The 21,499-nt window shown below is 27.0% G+C and overlaps 2 protein-coding genes across 10 annotated transcripts in view; one reads left to right on the top strand and one right to left on the bottom strand.

The window, feature by feature from the left end:
• LOC145937040 (14 kDa phosphohistidine phosphatase) overlaps positions 1 to 21,499 on the top strand; it is a 137,302-nt gene that overhangs the window by 91,799 nt on the left and 24,004 nt on the right. The window lies entirely within an intron of this gene.
• LOC145937038 (phosrestin-2) overlaps positions 1 to 21,499 on the bottom strand; it is a 109,478-nt gene that overhangs the window by 87,073 nt on the left and 906 nt on the right. The window contains exons 2-4 of one of the 9 annotated variants that reach the window (XM_083039799.1): positions 19,646 to 19,898; positions 4,746 to 5,173; positions 2,794 to 2,990 (exon numbers count right to left, since the gene is read on the bottom strand). In XM_083039799.1, the coding sequence (XP_082895925.1) occupies positions 2,794 to 2,990; positions 4,746 to 4,835 (287 nt within the window). In that variant the 5' untranslated portion in view covers positions 4,836 to 5,173; positions 19,646 to 19,898. The remainder of the gene's footprint in view (positions 1 to 2,793; positions 2,991 to 4,745; positions 5,174 to 19,645; positions 19,899 to 21,499) is intronic. The other 8 variants (XM_083039800.1, XM_083039801.1, XM_083039802.1 and 5 more) reach the window with 8 other exon arrangements.

The following is a 21,499-nucleotide window of genomic DNA, read 5'->3' as shown; positions in this document are numbered from 1 at the left end:
ATTATATATATATATATATATATATATGTATATTTACCTTTTATATCCTTACTTAATTTAATAATAATTTTCTCATTTAATCATTTTTCTTTCTACTCGCAATAACATAGGTATAATCTTCTTATTCCTTCATTATTGTATTGTAAAGATGAATATTTATTTATAACCTCTGGGTTTTATTTGAAAATTATATTATTTATTTAATTTGATTATATTGACCTACCTTATGCGAATTTTAAAGTAAACGAAAAAAGAAATTAAAGCAGCATTAGGAAATATTGATTTGACTTTTACGAGTACATATTATACTACAGTATATACATAACGAATTTAAAATCAAAGAAAATTCTTTAATTAAGTTCTCTCACATTGTTATTATTTATGAAATATATATATATATATATATTCGCTTAGCTTTAGATTGAGTTTAGGAAAATTAAACAATGATTATTAAAAAAAACTAAGGGTTCGAATATACAGATGATTATATGAATATGTGTATAATTTGGATATTTGTATTCAACTTCTTATTACTTCTTTTATTTAAATATATTTAATTTGTAATTGACTGAATTAAAATAATAGATTGCTCTTATTCCTTTACTTTTTGGGATATCTAACAATATTTAATTAAAGAAAAAATCCTTCTACATTTTTTCAAAAGTTTGAAGAAGAATAAGTTCTATCGATTGGATAATAAATATAAAATGTATAAAATATAAAAAAGAGCTCTTGAAGAATATTCAAAATAAAAAAAACTGAAATGAATAATTCATTATGTTGACTTATTTTATGAATCAATAAAAATGAGGAAAATTTTATTTAATATTAATATTGCTTAATTTATTATTAATATTGCTATATGAATATTGATATGTAATGTTAATTTGTTTATTCCAATTATCAAACCGTATACTGTAATTGCAAATTTTACGACTAAGACTATTGAGAAGTAATTAAACGAGTAACATACATATGTGAAATACAAATATGTAGATATGCAAATTAATTAATGATTTTCAGATCCTCTGTATAGATCTTATACTGCTACAATACTTTCTCGAATTTACCTAGGCGATCGTTTCGACATAACATTTCAATATAAAATCGTCTGTAGAATCTTATGATAAAAATTGATCCAATAAATAATATGATCTTATTCATAAAATTTAGAAAAAGATAGTAACTTAATTTTTAACTTTTTATTGATACATAGCGTATTGATTAAAATAAATATACATATATTGCTTAATATACAGTGTTTGCTGTTATCTAAATAAAATTATATAGATGATCATCTAGATGAAATTTTGGCGTTATCTTATCTTTATATAGATAATTAAAAAATGTATTATCTATATCTGGATCTTAGATAAAAAAAAGTGTTATCTTTACTAAATTATCTAAAATAATATTCAGATAATTTGATTTAGAGTTTCATAGCACATGAAAATATTTTAAGTATAGTAGAACTTGAGCAGTAAACGATAAAAATTTATAAATAAAAAACTATGAATATATTTTTATATCTCTTTTATAATTTCCATTTTTTTTATTTTACATTACATTTTTATTTATTTACATTTTTTAACTGTTTACATAAGCGATTTTAAAAATAATATTATCTGGAAGTTATCTAGATGAATCGTCATATAATTTTATCTTTTATCTAGATACATTTAAAACAAAATCATCTTATCTAAGATGAATTTACATATTTTTATCTCATCTTTATCTAGCTAATTTTAAAATCATCTAAGCACAACACTGTTAATATAATATTATACATGCTAGTTTTAAATTAATCTTAATTATAATTTCTATCACGATATCTTTATTATGATATTTATTATATATTTATTATATTTATGATATTATTTCACGAAATTAATTAAGGTTATCTAATAATGATTATGATATAATTGACTTTTGTGTGTGTCACACTTAATACGTTATGTATTAGAGTTATGTATTAGAAACTTAACACGCCCCGAATTTGCATGTAACTTGATTCTATCTTATTAATCACATTGACATATAGACGCTACTTGATATTAGTCTCATATTCCCGATAGTATAATACACCGTATTACATCTTTAGTACTTTGATGTAATTTCCTGAAAATAGGTTTCGTTGTAAAAAAGGCCCTTATAGGAGGAGATGGGTGTCTGCCGTCGTTTCAATCTGTCCTATTCATCATAATATTAATCATCATAATTTATATTCCAATGAACATAAAATTCGTCCCATCATTAAACAGATCGTGGCAATAATTCAATGTCAATGATAGGACGAATTTTATGTTCGTTATTTTAATTATTTTAATTTTCAGAAATTAAAAATTTAGATGCCCTCCCTCTTGTGTTATAGCTTGATGTTATATATACTATATTATTCTATCCCCAACAGTGCGATAAAATCTTAAATATCTCATTGAGACATTTCCATAGCCTATCATTTAGTATTTAGGGTCAATTCATGATGAATGCTTTTCAGCAACGGAATATAGTAAACTGGGTGACATAATGTCATATATAGTAAAGTAGTTATAACTATTAAGTTTATAACGATTAAGCAGCAACATGATATGACAATTTAGACAATTACATACTTCTCAATCCGAAAACGTCATGTCGTTCTCTATCTTTGTTTTTACATATCGTTGCAGATTGCATATTTAATGCGAATACGTAATGTTTATATATTATTTAAAAAAAAAATATATATATATATTTTGTTTTATGAATCTCAATCTTTACCTAACTAAGCAAGAGGAAGGATCGTGTTCTTACCTGTCGGCTTGTATATCGGTTTGCTGGACTTGCGCCTGTATCTGTGTTTGCAATCCTTGCGCTTGGCCCATTTTGGTCTCCTCTTTACGACCCCCCACCTCTTCTTCCTCCTCTTCTCGCTCTTCATTCGTCGTCTTCTCGTCTTTCATATCGCAATGTTCCATTGTTACGTCCATTGTTACGTCCTTACAATCCACCTGCGCAAGAAAATCCGAGAAACATGTAAATCCTGCTAATACAAAAAATAAGAATAGCTTCTTACGCATTGATTCAATTTTACGATAAATATAAAAAATGAGAAAAATATTAAATTTTTGATGATTTCTATTTCTACAATACATCGATGTGAAGTAATTGCAATATAATAAATTTTATTTAGATCACGTTTTTATATATGTATATTTACACCTCATCTGTATGTGTATGTGTGTGTGTGCACACACATTATAATATAAATATAATAAAATATAATCTGCATTTTTCCTGAAATATTTAAAAGTTGAACTAAAAATAATTATGCTAGAAATTTTTGTATCATTAAATTGAAATAATTACTATTTAGTTTTTCTATTCTTCAGATTTTCTATTTTTCTTTATAATGATTTTAATATATATATATATATATATATATATATATATCGATATACATTATATGTATATTAATAAAACAGAAAGAAACAGAAGGAAAGGAAGCAAGAATATCAGATAACCATTATTGATTTTGATATTAAACTTTTATTTTTACTAGCTATGTCTCTTATATGAATTTTTAATATTTTAAATTTAAGTCTGTATGCATTTAACATGTTTGTCTGAAATATTATAAAAATAGTTGAGAAATATCTCATATCATTGCCTTTTGCTTCAATCTCAATATTTGTAATATATTCTTTATACAACTTTTCTTAATAATACTAGTTTACAAAAAATATATTTTTTTCATTATTTTAAAGCAGACAAGGTGTTTCTTATAAATTTTTGGATGCTGAAAACGATGCCGCAAGTCAATTTTCACCAACATGTCAGGTTTCCGAAATAATTGAGGTTTAATATGCAAAAAATGGCCTTTTTGCGATATTTGAGATTTTTTTTGTGAAAAAGGTTAACATTATCTGGAAATTCTGATCAGATATCATGAATGTATTGTTCATTCCCTATAAAATGCATTTTTTTATTTCGATATCTTACGTTTTAGTCATGTTAGGAAGAATTTAAATCCAGAGTTTTGCTGAGATAGCAAATATTCCGCCTATGATGATGAAGTCATATAATTATACGCATAATTTGTAATTTAGGAACTATCGATACACATACACAGTGTAACTTATCGTGATAGATTCCACTAAATGTATATTTTTATATAGGGTGTCTCATTTTAAATTTATTTTTATTTTTAATTTTTCTAAACAAATGTATTTTCGAAAGAATGTTCCAGACAAAAGTTGTATATAATCTAAAGGGGGACAAATAATAGTAAAATCAATTTTGGAAATAATAATTTTTTTCCAAAAAACCTTTTATTCTTAGGAGCATCTCCATATAAATAGTTTCCAGCTTTATTTTTTTATAACTAAAAAGTAAAATAGTGAAATAAAAAAAATGCATTTTATAGGAGATGAACAATACATTCATGATATTTGATTTTTAAATAACGTTAACCATTTTTACAAAAAGAATCTCAAATATTGCAAAAAAGAGATTTTTTACACAATAAATCTTAATTATTTTGGAAATCTGACATGCTAGTGAAATTTGGTTTGCGACATTGTTTCAGCACCCAAAAATCTATAAGCATTTTGTCTGGTTTAAAATAATTTTTGGCTGTAAATTAGTGTAACTTTTCTTAATTACAACTTTTTTGGAGTAGAGATATCTATTTGTAATTTTTAATTTTTTCACGCGCATTACTTATTTTGTACTTTTGATACAAAATTAACTACAATAGTAGTTACCGTATTGGGATATAGTTCCTGTTGTTGCTTCTCGTCCTCGGATCGAATCACGGTGGCTATCGGTGTAACATGGCTGTCGTTTTCTGCCATCTCTTCCTTTCTCGTTTCAGCGTGATCACAAAGGCCCAACAGGCAATACACGATACATACACACACATACACACACACAAAACTTTTAATTTCGTTCACCACCTATACGCGCTACGACTTTGACCGAAGTCTTTTCTGTTCGTGTTTCGTTCAGTTGTGTTACCACATTTTCACCATCGTTCACTTTTCGTTACTTTCACGAAACGTAATTTTACAATGGCTCGTTCCAAGTTTGTTACAAGTATCGTTCGTACAAAGAAATTCGTTAGATCAGGAAAATATGGCGAAATACTATGAGAATATCGATGATCTTTCACGTAGAAGGAAATAGGAATATCCTGAACACACATTCAAGTAAAAGGGCATGTGTCAAGGTCTCACTGGGATTGATCATTATGATCGCGTTCTATTATTAGATAGAAACTATCGCATTGGGTTTAGGATAGTGTACGGAAGATTTTTTCTTTTTAAAAAATTTATGTTGCTCTTTCTTTCATTTATTCGAGTAAGTTTACAAAATATTTATTAAGGACAAGAAGTAAATAATTCGAAAAAACAAAAAAAAATTAAAATTTTGCAAAAATAAATTTCAATTAATTAATGTATTTGATATTGATATATAACACCCGATTTTAATTAATTAATTAATTAATTATATTTAATTATTTTAGCGTTGTTAATTATTCCTCACAGATTGTATCACTTTTAGTGCGATAGAAAAACATTAAGTAAAATGTATATTTTAAATAGATTTTTTGCATTAAATTACACTTTTTTAGCACAATAGTGATAATAAAAGAAAAAAATTATAAAACATGAATTACAATTTTACTTAACAAATTATTGTTCAATAAATTTCGAGAGAAAATTTTTAATTGTAGTATTTTTGTCATAATATAAATTTTTCACATTTTTTGTCATATATCTATTTTGTATATAAAAAGAATCAACTTAACTTTTGATTCTATGTATTAGTTGTATACATCTAATTTCGAGATAAAATTTATATTCTGGCATTTAGTTAAAGTTAAAAGCAAATGGCGAGCTGAATGTGCACTCTAAAAGGACTCTGTGAAATAAGGCACTAATACTCGAAACAATAAACTAGGTAATAAGTAACTCAGTTTAACAAAATTGTACAAAGGAATTTCTCCTTTAGTGAAGATTAATAAAAGTTAATGTGAACTTTCTTTATCATTTGAACATCAGATAATGATACTTCTTCACAGAACACAGTTCTTTACCGAATAATTGTATTCGTATAAAAATTAAGCACTAATAAACACAATGTATTTGATATATAGGTACATATATACTGATTATACATTTTCAGACAAAGTTGATTTAGTGCCTGTAAAATTTCAAATTTCTCAAAACAAATTGATCATACGGGATTATATTTAAATTGCTCAGTTTTTGCACAAAATTTAATCTACATAGTAAAATAATTCTAAGAATTTACATTTTATTTGCTAAATTAAATTCAATGCATAAAATTGTTAGTAAAATACATTTAAAATATAATAAAATAACAAGACATTCAAAATCAGTTAGCATATAAAAATAATGATCGAAACTGGAAACATCAATTTGTCGCGAATCAATGAAATTAAATTAATCTTCGTGCGATATGTGACATCATTCGATATTCGAGACATCCCAATTTCGTATTCAGATCGAGAAAATCTATTTCGAGAGCATTCGGTGGCACTCGTACTCGAAGATGTCTAATGATGATAATACAAGAATATCACAAATTGAATAGTTAAGGATTTCCAGTGAATTGAACTGCATGCTGTTGTTTAGATAAAGCTTCTAATCCGACTATCCCTTGTGACTTTATCTCCATAATTTGTACATTGATAGCAATTGAAGACACATGCTACGGTTGATAATAATGTCAGATAACGATTGCAATATGTCGCGATTGTGATTAACAATGAGAAATCATGAAGAATATAATATCGATTATAATATGCACTACTCTGTAATAATTTGATATTACAATTAATGTTATTGAATGATTTTTCAATGACATTAAAATGATATTCACATACACATAATGTATACATAATATAATATACGACAAATTTAAATAAAAGGTATTTGCAATAAATGATTTTAAATAAAAAAATATTTAAAGTATATTTTAATTAATATAATAATAATAAATTTTATTGGAAACTTTTGATAAAATTTAAAAAATAGCAAAATGCTAAGCGGATAATTCACGGAACCTCGTGAAAAGTTAAAAATATAGGTATATACATTATGTATTATTGCTTTGAAATTGGATGTATTAACAATACGCGTATTAACTAGGTTCAATATTTAGCATTAAATTATTCAAACTATTATAAGCGCAGAATTGATTTGAACCTAGTCCAATTTGCATTTAATATTATATATGGGAAATATATATATAATACATAAAGCAGTTTTATACGTTGCAGCGAGAATTTTTCAAGTTTTTTTAACTCCTATATTTCTGTCATCTGTCGCATTCTAAGATACTTAGCATTTATATAACTGTAGTGATAGAGTAGACTTGAACGAGATAGGTTCAGTGCCTCATATCAGTTTCTTTCCAGTTAATCTTGGAGGTTAAATCTTGCGGAATTTTCTCTCCTTTTTAAAGGAGTTTGGTTAATGGTCTATCATTCATGAGACGCAGCCAATGTGTTGGGGTGATCTTATAATCTTGCTAATCTTGCTTTGTATTTTTTAACTTCATCTTTCACCACTTTCGCATATCCAAATGTCATGTATGGCCTCATTCATTGGTTACATACCAGGTCATGTCAACAATCATCCGGAGGACTTTGGATTGTAATTTCTGAAGTATATTGATATTCGATTTTGCTGCCATATCTCACAGCTGAATGTCATAGGTCCAAACTGGTTTGATGATTGTTCTGTAGAGCAATAATTTGTTTTCAAATACTTAGTTGAAAGCTATAAATGATGAAAAAGTGTTTTCTATTAATGCAATCCATTTTCGTCATTTGATGGAATAATATTTTGACAGGAATTGCACTAAAAAGAGATTTTCTACTTCTACTTTTCCACTTTTTAGTAGCAGACGCATTTTTCATTTTTGTCATATATGCTTTGTACCAATTTTCCTTTCTTCTATATGATTTATATCGTCGTAAGAAGCCAAAAGGAAAAAATTTGAACGGTTGGCTGAAAAGTCTGCAAAATCATGTGGAATAATTTTGCGCCACACTCTGATAAGCTTCAGCAGATGTGAAATTGTGGCTTTTTATATATCTCTATGTTAGCATTCTAAGATATGTCTCGAAATATTTCAGGACATTAGTAGCTGAATATTTTAATAAAGCTTATGCATAATTATATAATAATTCCTTTCTCTCTTTCTTATTAATCATATTTTCGAGATTTTTTTATTATTACATAAATTTTTGAAGAAATAAACTTTTACATACATCTTTTATAAATAACATCAACTATGCTAGTCAGAGTTTATGTTGTAAAGTTACATTAAACAATCTGCGTTCAATTAAATTTACACAATATTGATCTCTCGGGTTGATAAGAATGAAATATTAGTTTTGGTTGATCAAATTTATTTTGATATTTTATTTTTTTCAATTTTTTACAATTTTTATAATATAGTCTATCATATAAACATAGATATAGAATATCTGATTAATATATTTATTGGATTATTATATAACAAGTAATGGATTAAGCTATTATATTAGATGATGTCAAGATTTTGAATGAAATTTTATATATTACAATTTGGAGAAAAGAAAATGATAAAATCACCATTTCAAATTTTTATTACTTATTTCATATTTACGTTTTTTTCTGTATTTATCTCTCTTTCTTGTTAAAATATTAGTAACGAATATATGGTAAAATATATTCTTTATAAATATATTAAAGGAAATCTTCTTTAGCATCTTTTATCCACATTTCATGAATGATTCAATACGCTTTCATATATCTTATACATCTCATATACCTCACGGCACTCTTAGTAAATAATATGATATTCGAATAAAGTGCAATAGAAAAATATAGTAGATATCATATTCGAAGAACAAATATCGGAATAGCTTAAAAAACCAATATCGATAATAACAATCATTTAATCTATTTGTTTCAAATTGCATAAAATTGCATAAACGAGAGGGACAACAAAGGTTTTCATGAAAGAGCTTGTTCGAATCGTATTCGAATTCTGTAATTTTGCGTTATCCACTTGGCATAGAATGTAATGTCTACCTCTAATTATTCGTTAGCGACAGTTGTCGAGTTTTGATGAGCATGCGGATATTAGAATTACATGTATATCGCGCTTTACTTACAAGCGGCGTTTACAACCGCACTGTCGTTCGAGGGAGTTTCGAACTCGTTCAAACAACTTTTCCATTGTCGTTTAAACTAGCGGCGACGAGAATATGGAAATATTTTTACGTAGTTACGGTAGTTCGTGTACGTGACTTCACTCGATAATGATCGCAGTTTTGAACAGTGAGCAATAACTTTTAGAAAAACAACTGTTTTGAACTAATTATATATTAGTACTTATAGATAAATTATTGAAACAATGAATGAAATGAAATAAAATGAAAATAATAATAATTATTTGAGGTAGAAATAAGAGAAAGAAAACAATAATCTTTCAAAATAAAGTTAAATTGCTATGAAAGCTGTCAGTCAAATTTAAGAAAAGAAAAAATTATGTGATATGTATATTTGCTAAATTTTGTACCAAACTTCAAGAGTATATTTTAATTTGCACTACGTTTTTGTGTAGTAGAATAAAATAATAGTAGCAAATAAAAGCAAGCGGTATGATAAATCTTAATATTACCTACAACAGAATGTACCTACTTTTTTGAAATTAAGACCAATCTCAATCTGATGTCTTCCACTAGGTTTAAGGCTGCTCACTCTTACATTTTCCAAATCCTTGGACTTAAAAACTTTCGGCCCGAGGGTCTATATTTTTTACAAATCCGTTCTAGACAATAATACAGAGTGTGTTGTGTGTTGTCCTATTTTTACTTTCCACATAATCAACTTTCTTGCTGCTTAGCTATTTTGACATTATACAAATATATCTTGAGGACTATATAGTCGATTAAAAGATTGATTCCGATTCTCAATCTTTCACTATCAAGAGTTCATTCGCTCTCTTTGGCAAGGACTGCTTTATCAATTTGAACTTTCCACAGCCTTTGCCGACTTTTCATGTGGTTATGATTTCCAGCTTTAGATAACTCCTGATGTTTTTTGCCAATTTTTTGGCAAAAAGGATATCAGTCATTCAAATTCATTTCCAAATTTCTGTTTGATAAGCTTGTCCGCTTCCTCATCCTCAATCCTTTGATATCCAGAGAGACAAACGAGGATAATATTGTTCAATTTAATCCAACTTTCCAAGCGTTTGTTAAAAGCATGCGGCACACGATGCTATTTTATTTGCTGGATTCCTAGCTGGATTTGCGTGCTTGCTACCGTGTGGGCGGCAGTGCTGCTGACCGTGTTGCTCGCTTGGCTTCAGACGATGCCTACTTTCGTGCTGGTTTTAGGAGGATCATTTCAATAAACCAAAAAAATTTCAAGTGACGATAACCCTATCATCGTTATATGCAATATCATTGTTTATATGATCGTGGTTATATGTCACTGTGAATGTTTTTTGACATGTATTTTGCAACCTAACCCAAATTTGAGACTGACAATCTGTCAATCTGTCAGCATCTTGATTGACAGCGCAGGATTATAGCAGAAAAATAGCACCTGTTCTATCACCGAAATCCAGCAAATCAGTCAGCAGCGTGACCAGCAGGCACACAATTTCCAGCCTAGCAAAGAGCAAGATTGCCAGCACAGGCGCACGCAAGTAATCCAGCAGATAAAATAGCATCGTGTGCCGCATGCTTTAGGTTCGTAAATTCTCCCACCAAAATGTTCATTTATTTCTTATTTATCCAGTGTATCAAAAGTCCACGTTGAAGATAATTAAAAATTTAACATTATGCTAGTCTTTCTTCATTGGTATCTGGACTTTAAAAGTCTTAATCTGATATTTTCTAGATAATTCTATTCTATTTTAACGTGAAGTAATATTTGTAAAGAAATCCGAACATGGTGTAATTCAACTAGGTATTTTTCCACTCACCCTGGCATTTCAGTTTATATGCCGTGAGCTTTGTAGTTGTGAACCGATGATTCAATACAGAGGACTGCTACTTCCAGAGCCTCCATTGTGGTTTTTATAGTTCTCATTGCAGTTTTCAAGTAATTACTTTGAAGGCTTTCTCAAGTACACTTCTAGCTTCCACTTTTTTGCCTTGGATCACCAGACTACAGCAACATATATAAATGCAGACAGCAACATCGCTTAACCAGAGAACAATACTATGTTTGATTTTGCATATTTTGCCCTTTTTTCAGATCCACATGAAGGTATTTTATTTTTGCGCTTTTTCTCTTTAAAATAATTTTCTAATCTAATTTTATGTCTAGATAGAGTTTCAAGTATTTTATCAAAGGAATGTAATTTTTATCTTTTTCCAGAGATTTAATATCTCAGTATCAGGCTGTTCCTCTTTGATGAAGTAAATTGAAATATTCACGAAACGTTGGAATCAAACAAAAAATCTAAAAGTTTTTCCTCTGTTTCTTTAAGCAAATAAAAAGCAAATAAGATTTACTATATCAACTCTATAATCTAACAATAATCCTCTTGTAAAGTTTAATTTAATACTATTAATTTGTCAATTATCTAGAAAATATGTGTAAATTGAATAGATAAAATATTAGAAATCGCACCCTCCCCCCCCCTCGTATGTTATTGTTCAATTCGCATCGATTTAAACATATAGCTATATAAAGTGCGTAGACTTTTTATTTGATTTAAAATCAAAAAGTCTGCGCGGTTCAAATCCGAAAACCAATTCTAATATTCATTACACCGCAAAAGCCTCAAATATCAAGGTATCTAAATTTTTAAGTTATAATTTAATATTTCTAATATTAAGTTTTATTATACTGTGTGTGTGTTTTTAGTAATTAAATATAAAATCTATAAAATTAAAAAAAATTTTGTTTTTAAAATTTTTTAAAAATTGTAATATATGTATGATTTATATGAATATATGTATATGATACATATAAATATTAATATATGTAATATGATATATATTAATATATATATATTAAATGGTATATATTAAAATGTGTATGATTTGGCAATTTATAATGCGATTTTTATAAGACCTGTTGGTTAAATTGCACTAATTGCAAAAAAATTCATAATTTTTTAAAATACTAAAGTTAATAAAAACTTTTCAAAAAATTGAAAAAGAAAGGAAAATATTTATTTGTAGAGTGATATACGCAAAAATGTTATCTTCAATGGCATTTAAAATATTGCTTTAATTATTTTTGTTTTGAAAAATAGTGCGATTTGGGCGATCTTTCCCTATAAGAACTAAAATAAAAATATTATATATACATACGGTGTATTATCGACATGACAATACACTATGATAATTCATCATATGATGCAACGTGGGGTATTACAGAAATTTTTTTTTTAATTTTTGAAAGATTTGTCGAGACGATATTAAGAGCGTATTATATGAGGAATACATGCTGCAGATAATGATTTATGAGCGAGAGAGAGAGAGAGGAAGAGAGAGAAAGAGAGAGAGGGAGAGAATAGATCAAGATTATATATAGTGGATTGTTGAGCTTGCTTCGTTGATCAAACGATATAAACGATTGAGTCGCGTGAAGCATTTCTGTTTTGATTGTAAATTGAAATTTGCGCAGAATTTGTCTTTTGCCTAAAATGAAATAATTTAATCTTATGCGATAAATATTTAATACGCGTAAATTTTCAATTTTAATATCCTGCAGCATATGTGACACTTTATTATATAACTATGTAAAATTATCGAGTATGAAACTCACAACATAAAATTTATTGTTTAATTAATATATCAAGAATTTGATAACTTCGTCTCATCAATTTTTAAGCAATTATGCTATTTTATTTACAATATTGTTGATATTTGTATTATTGATAATTGTACAATTATATATTGCAAACTTATAAAATTGTAAATTGTAAAATTAAAAAATTTTAAATTTTATTATATAACTATGTAAAATTATTATATTTGATTTTATTTTTAGCTTAAATATATAAAATAAATTCTTAAAACGCAAGTGTAAATATCGAGGAGTGTCTCACTCATCAAAAATTTGTACATGTATTGCGAATTACCGAGAGTTCTAAGTAATTCCATGTAATACGCCGTATAATTCTAAGTAATGCGACGGAATGCGTGTAATTATATTAATTCTTTTTTTTTTTAATAAAATACAATATTTAAATATTAGTACTGTTTAATTTAGTAAGAAAAATATGATTAGAATGATTACAAAAAGAAATGTTAAGAAAAATAAATTTATGAGCTATTATTGTAAATCATATAGTACCAATTGTATTATGCAAAAAATTTTTAATTAATATTTTTTTAAAAATTAATATTGCAAATATTTAGTTAAAACACCTAAATTAAAATATTATATATATATTATAATTAAGATATAACAAAAGTTACGCTGAGGTAAATATATAACTCTACGTGGCTTATAGAATAATAGAGCAAATAAAACTAATGAGATTATTTATCCTCAATATATAACAAAGTCAGTTCGCAAGTTGACAACAAAGCTTTATTACATTCGTGTTTTATATAAGAATGTTCACCATGTAATAAAACCAAAATAGATTCAAATAGACTCAATCGATACTTTTTTCGATATTTTTCGATACTAATGTACAACAATAGTTTCATATGTAAACGTGTCGAATTAATGTAACTTGCACGATTTTTCCTGCAATTTATTACTATTTACATTCTATATAAACTATTTTAAATATGCATAAAGATGCATATGTATAAGATGTATGTCGATATAAATAACATAAAAATAGTAAAAATAGAACATTAATAATAATCTGCTTTGATGATAAAGTGCTAATTACATCACTAATATCCTGTTGCCAGCCAAAGTGTTAAATATCTAATCCAAGATTGCGAATAGTGCCTGATCATATTGATCGGTTAATTGCTATTCTATCTACCCGACGAGTGTCGTTTAATCTAGCTTAGTTGGAGAGAATTTATTTTCCCTTTAATGATTTCTTTGATTGAAAAGGAAACCATTAAAGAGAAAATAAATTCTTTCCGGCTAAGCTAGATTAAACGACACTCGTCATTTTACAATTTACGCAATTTTATAATAATTTTCTAAAAGTTTCCTCGTCATTCGATAAATTACTTTTTTTCTCTTTTTTAAAATAAAGCTACAAGGAGGGAGCGTGTGAGACTGAGGCATAAAAAGTTTCACAGCAAAGATCGTTATTCTGTTGAAGAGAGTACAGAACAAATGCCAGCCATTTTCAAGGCTGACATTGGCCGCCACAACGTAGAAAAGAAAATAAATCAGAATTCGAAGATTAGACAAAGGGCACGAAACCATTACTCGTTCCTCTTCACATTGTACCTCTAGATATACTACACGTAATTCGTTCCGGCTGTAATCTACTTCGATCGTATTATCTTTTCGTAGACTATCGGCTTTAAGATAGTCTCTCTCTCTCTCTCTCTCTCTCTCTCTCTCTCTCTCTCTCTCTCTCTCTCTCTGTCTCTCCTGTCTCTCTTTCTCTACCGAATATAGCGCAGATTTTTTGCAATTTTCTTCTGCGACAACTTCGACATTTTTATTTTACATTCTTATTTTGAATTTACATAGGAAAAATTATTTTTCTACAATAACAGATCTCTCTTTTATTTATAATAACTGATTTTAAATAAAACTATGCAGCGAATTTTTTTTTTATATATAGATACATATAATTACAGATTTGTATATGGGGCAATTTTAGTTTGCACTAATTCAGTTGTATAATTTAACAGGCTGCTATTTAATATGATAATTGAATATTCCTTGAAGGAGTTTCATGAATTATAAGTGCGAGGAACGTATAACAGGTTATACTACTAACAACTTTATCGTTCACTTACATAAGTTGAGACTTTGACTTTATTTTAACTGAAACTTGATCTAAAATTTACTTAGGATTGTCTTAAAGAAAATGTTATTTAAATTTTGTTGAAACAATATATTGTAGCATATAGTGCAATAGTTTCCCAACTCCTATAAATGCTAAAAGACTTAAGAAAGTTGTATTAAACAGGGTAGTTAAATTAATCGACCACACTAGCCAATGAATTTGTCTAAGCTATGACTTTATCGACCATATGGTTGTGGTCTTTATAAAGTACAACTTGAAATTATTAATTACAAATTTTTCTTAAGTGAGAAAAATATTGGTCCGAAAGTCGCTGAATCGGGAATCGAACCCGAGTCTTTCGCTTGCCGGGCGACTGCTCTTACCTCTAAGCTATTCAGACCCTTCGAAACAATATTTTTCTCTTTTTGCTTTTATATAGTTATTTGTAAATAACGCCTTGTATATCCGCCGGCGTATACTAAACAGTTGGAAAATCATCTATACGGGTAGGCTCCATGATTAGGTCCAGGAGCAAATTTAAATATGTTTTTTATTTTTTATATATCGCTAGTAAATTAATCAACAGGGTAGTTAAATTAATCGACCACACTAGCCAATGAATTTGTCTAAGCTATGACTTTATCGACCATATGATTGTGGTCTTTATAAAGTACAACTTGAAATTATTAATTACAAATTTTTCTTAAGTGAGAAAAATATTGGTCCGAAAGTCGCTGAATCGGGAATCGAACCCGAGTCTTTCGCTTGCCGGGCGACTGCTCTTACCTCTAAGCTATTCAGACCCTTCGAAACAATACTTTTCTCTTTTTGCTTTTGCTTTATTGCTAATTTAACTACCCTGTTGATTAATTTACTAGCGATATATAAAAAATAAAAAACATATTTAAAGTTGTATTAATTTTACGAACTCGTTTTTTAATATTATAGATTTTTATATCGTAAGTATACTATATCTCAATCTCATAAATTCTTTAGAACTATTCTTGTAAGTAAAAAAGATCTTTACGAATGTGTTACTAATCTTCTCTATTCTCTTGTATCTAAAACAGTAAACATTTTATCGCGGGCTCAGTTTAAAGCTTTGTTTACATTGGCACCATTTAGATTACACATTGTTTTGTAAGGTAAACTGTACTGTGCAACCTCTTACATCATTGATCTAGAATTGATTTTACGATTTTACGTCATCGCATAATTATAGAAACTGTCGAAGTGACTTTATATATAGCTAAATAATGGAAGAATCAAATATGCTTACACGTTATTGATTGAAATAATAAATGTTATTAATGAGAAGCAAATACCGCACACATGTATAATTATTCATTGCTCTTTAATTATTGGATCTTTTAATATTAGATTTTTTAATCTTTTAATCTTGCATTTGATTAGGAAATTAAATAAACTTTAAAGCGCGTGTTTATATGTGTTAAACATGTGTTTGAAACAATATTTTCTATTATTAGCACACAAAAGAAGTCGAGTAATAAAGTAAGTTAAATTAAAGAAGTTTATGGAGTGAGTTAAATTAGGTTGGGATTAGATAAGTTCCTGTCTTATGTTAGCTATGTATAATAAGGAACAAACAAATTTCACCACATGAAATTGACTTTAACTGTACATACATAGAATTCGATAAATAAAAACATTAGATTATACACACAAAGTACAGTCATACTACAATGAAGCATCAAAGTGCACTTGTTCTAACGACGATCATAAATTATCAACTTATTGTGCAATCATTATCGCTGATTACATATTCGATATAAACTCTCTTTTTTATATAGTGGCTATAAAATATATATATATACGTATATATATATATATATATATATATATATATATATATATCTTAAAAAATTAGAAACATTGGAATTTTTTTCCTGATCTTTAAACTAAAACTTCGACATTAATATTCATTAATTTTGTAAATACTATTTTTTACATCGGAATAGTATAAAATACCAAAAAGTGCGATTTTTGAAAAAATATTTCAAAAAATAGTCTTAAAAAATCGAAAATATTTCAATCCTCTTCGTCAATGGCTCAAAAATTTTGTTTTAAAGTCTAAAATGTTATAAATTTTTTTGAATAAAAATCGAAGGGTTTCATTGAGAAAAAAAATAACTTCGGTTAAAATTGATTAAAACACTATTAAATTTTTTTAATTTTTTCAATATTTCTTCGAAAAATACATTTAATACTAAAAATGACCATCTTTTTAATAACAATATTTTTATTTTTCTTTAAGTTATAGATATTTGAAATTTTTTAAATCAATTTTTTTTTAATTTATACTCGGGAATCGATAGAAATAAAAATCTTAAAAAATTCATCGAAGCTACTTTTAATAGGCACAGAAACATGAAAAAAATGAAACAAATAAAAAATAATCGGAAAAAAAGTCGATGATTTGATATGGAATGCCCCATATATAGTATCCATTCGTAAAAAAGGCATACAAGTTAATTAGTTGATTAGTCGAAAGTATCGAAGTTTAGTGTTGGTGATTCTTTTGCGTGATGTCGATACTTTCGCTGTGTTTACTTTGTGAGTAGCTGTTTATTATCATCAACGTCACGTATTTTGACAGTTCGAAGAGAGTCGATTGCAATGTGAATGATTTTGTTCAATAAAACGTACGCGCAAGTTTAATGTACTATTGTTGAAGAACGAAGAAAATTACAATGCACTTTTCTCGAGTTTACAATATATGTTGAATGTCTGTCATTGATACACAAAGATTTTGTATTTTAACAGCTTAGGTTATTCGAAATTTGTGTAAAAGACTTATTATTAATAGCGATTTTATGTGATTTCATTCGTTAGGTATAAATATATTAAACGTGTATGTCTTTTAAACATGAGAAAGATTGTAACATGCTTGTTTTGATGAATTGATTATTTTTAGTATATAATTCCACAGATTAAAAAAAAAAAAAATGGCATGTTTTTATATTCATCAGTATATAATTCATTAATGCATATTTTTATGTATCGAAAAAATCTTTCTTTAATTTTAGTAATTTTTAAATTGAAGTTTTCGAAATAATATACATATATAATATATATAGCGTAGGGAATAAATAACACGCGTGTAACTTTATATGACATTATACAGTATATAACAGACACACACACAATATTTAAAAATAGAATATTGTTCTATCTGAAATATTTTTTTTTTCAGAATATGAACAAATAAATAAAAAAGAATTTGATTATTTTTTATTTAACTTTGTTACATATATATAAATATTATTAAACATACAAATATTTCTATTTTAATTGAAAGTTGATTGTTTATTCTTGAAAAAGAATTTAATGACTTAAATATAAAAATTTTTTAAATTTGTAAAGATTAAGATAAAGAAAAATCCACATAAATATAATAAACATAAATATAATAAACATAAATATTTTTATATAAAAAATTATACGAAAAAGAAATGGAAATAAAAATCTTTTATATATACATATATAATATATATATATATATATATATATATATATATATATATTATATATATATATGTAACTAATATTCTCTATTCATTTACTTTTTGACAATTTATGATATTATGTATATTAATTTTATAATATGATTATACAGGGTGTCCCAGAATTAGTACACCTGTTAACAGCAAATTCTTGGGATGATTTGGAGACGATTTTTCCTCAGCGAAAATGTCGAATGAGAGGCTATCATTTTTTGCATGTTGCCAATTTTTGCCATCATGTATCTTTGTAACTAAGCCTTAACTTAAAATTCTATTAAAGTAGATAAACTCTACCTGAAATTAACTGAGGAATGTGGTTTTGTTAATATTTTATTTTCACAAGGCTTAGTTTGCGAAAAACCCTTTATTTTCAATCGCTTATAACTCGAAAATTATTGGTGCCTCAACATTTTTGCTGAGGAAAAATCATCTCCAAATGATGCCAGGAATCTGCCATTAACAGATGTATCACTAATTCTGGGATATCCTGTATATTAATCGAAAGAAAAAGATAAAATTATATAATTTAACATAATTTATCATTTTAATTGTTTTTTATATCAGTATTTAATTTAATATAATATATCTTATAATACGTTTATTTAATTTTATAATAGGTTTAATATAATTTATAATATCAATTAATTATTTTTAATTTTTAATTTTAATAAGTTAATTCTTAAAAATTTATTGTTACATATACATATAATGGCAATATTACGTATACTTTGAGAATTTCTAATTGAAATTATAAGGTTCGCAGAATATTTCGAGTGAATAAAAAATATCAATAATAATTTAATGCTGATTTTCAATACGTAAAAGCTTTGAATATTATTTATATAAAGAGATCGCTTTCAAGAGTTTTTACGACGTTAAATATTAAACAGAAATCTCATTAATTTCAATTTTAAATTATTTGATATTACTAATGTGAGGCGGCGGATTATCCACATATATCATTTGTGATTAAAGATTAATTATAATATCATGACCGTGCGCGAAAAACATTCCACCATTACATATATGAATGTTTAATAAGAGTCATTTCATTTGAATAAAATCTATTGTAGCGCAAAAAAAAAAAAAAAGGAAAGAAAGCAAAGTCGCAAAATTTAATTAGAGAAAGTAGGCACCGCGATATGTGCAGGTTAAGTTAATCCCGATTATCCGCGGCTTCGATAGTGGCGCGTAGTTGTTTTACTTACGACATACTACTTATGCGACGTGGCGTCGAGATATCGCCGAGCCACACCGTGATCGTCAACTCAGCAGATTACCGCGTTGTGATACTAAAGTCGAACGAGAGTCGGGTTATAAACACTAAAGCCGTTTACGACCACATCGATCTTCCCTACGGAAGAGAAGAAACGTTTCGTTTGCCCTTTTTTTTACTACTAGCGTACTATACGGCACGAACGTGTGCCACAGTTCAACAGAATTGTTTCCGACGTGCTCTTACTTGAAGAATTTAAATGTGAAAAAATCTGCGCTCTCGCGTATACATACATATGTATATCAACACGCACACACAGAGTTATATCTCTCTACTATTCTCCGACATAAAATCTTCTTTTAAATATCCCGTTAGGATAATAATTTGCATGTATAAAGGATAATAATACTATAGTTTACAGCCAAAAATTTTTATTTTAAACCAGACAAAGTTTCTTATAGATTTTTGAAAACGATGCCGCAAATCAAATCACTAGCACGTCAAATTTCCAAAATAATTGAGGTTTAATGTGTAAAATATGGCTTTTTTGAAATATTTGAGATTTTTTTGTAAAAATGGTTAACGTTATATGAAAAGTCTGATTAAATGTATCATGAATGTATTCCATCTCCTATAAAATGCATTTCTTTTTATTTTAATATCCTTACTTTTTAGCCATGTTATGAAAGATTAAATCTGGGAACTATTTGAAAAAAAAATATTTTTTCTCCGACATAAAATCTTCTTTTAAATATCCCGTTAGGATAATAATTTGCATGTATAAAGGATAATAATACTATAGTTTACAGCCAAAAATTTTTATTTTAAACCAGACAAAGTTTCTTATAGATTTTTGAAAACGATGCCGCAAATCAAATCACTAGCACGTCAAATTTCCAAAATAATTGAGGTTTAATGTGTAAAATATGGCTTTTTTGAAATATTTGAGATTTTTTTGTAAAAATGGTTAACGTTATATGAAAAGTCTGATTAAATGTATCATGAATGTATTCCATCTCCTATAAAATGCATTTTTTTTTATTTTAATATCCTTACTTTTTAGCCATGTTATGAAAGATTAAATCTGGGAACTATTTGAAAAAAAAATTTTTTTTCTCCGACATAAAATCTTCTTTTAAATATCCCGTTAGGATAATAATTTGCATGTATAAAGGATAATAATACTATAGTTTACAGCCAAAAATTTTTATTTTAAACCAGACAAAGTTTCTTATAGATTTTTGAAAACGATGCCGCAAATCAAATCACTAGCACGTCAAATTTCCAAAATAATTGAGGTTTAATGTGTAAAATATGGCTTTTTTGAGATATTTGAGATTTTTTTGTAAAAATGGTTAACGTTATATGAAAAGTCTGATTAAATGTATCATGAATGTATTCCATCTCCTATAAAATGCATTTTTTTTTATTTTAATATCCTTACTTTTTAGCCATGTTATGAAAGATTAAATCTGGGAACTATTTGAAAAAAAAATTTTTTTTCTCCGACATAAAATCTTCTTTTAAATATCCCGTTAGGATAATAATTTGCATGTATAAAGGATAATAATACTATAGTTTACAGCCAAAAATTTTTATGTTAAACCAGACAAAGTTTCTTATAGATTTTTGAAAACGATGCCGCAAATCAAATCACTAGCACGTCAAATTTCCAAAATAATTGAGGTTTAATGTGTAAAATATGGCTTTTTTGAGATATTTGAGATTTTTTTGTAAAAATTTAACGTTATATGAAAAGTCTGATTAAATGTATCATGAATGTATTCCATCTCCTATAAAATGCATTTTTTTTTTTATTTTAATATCCTTACTTTTTAGCCATGTT

This window comes from Prenolepis imparis, unplaced genomic scaffold, assembly GCF_030444845.1.
Source record: "Prenolepis imparis isolate NDT839.2.m4 unplaced genomic scaffold, iyPreImpa1.0 SCAF_6, whole genome shotgun sequence".
Taxonomy (NCBI): Eukaryota; Metazoa; Arthropoda; class Insecta; order Hymenoptera; family Formicidae; genus Prenolepis; species Prenolepis imparis.
This window is presented reverse-complemented; position numbering and strand designations above follow the sequence as displayed.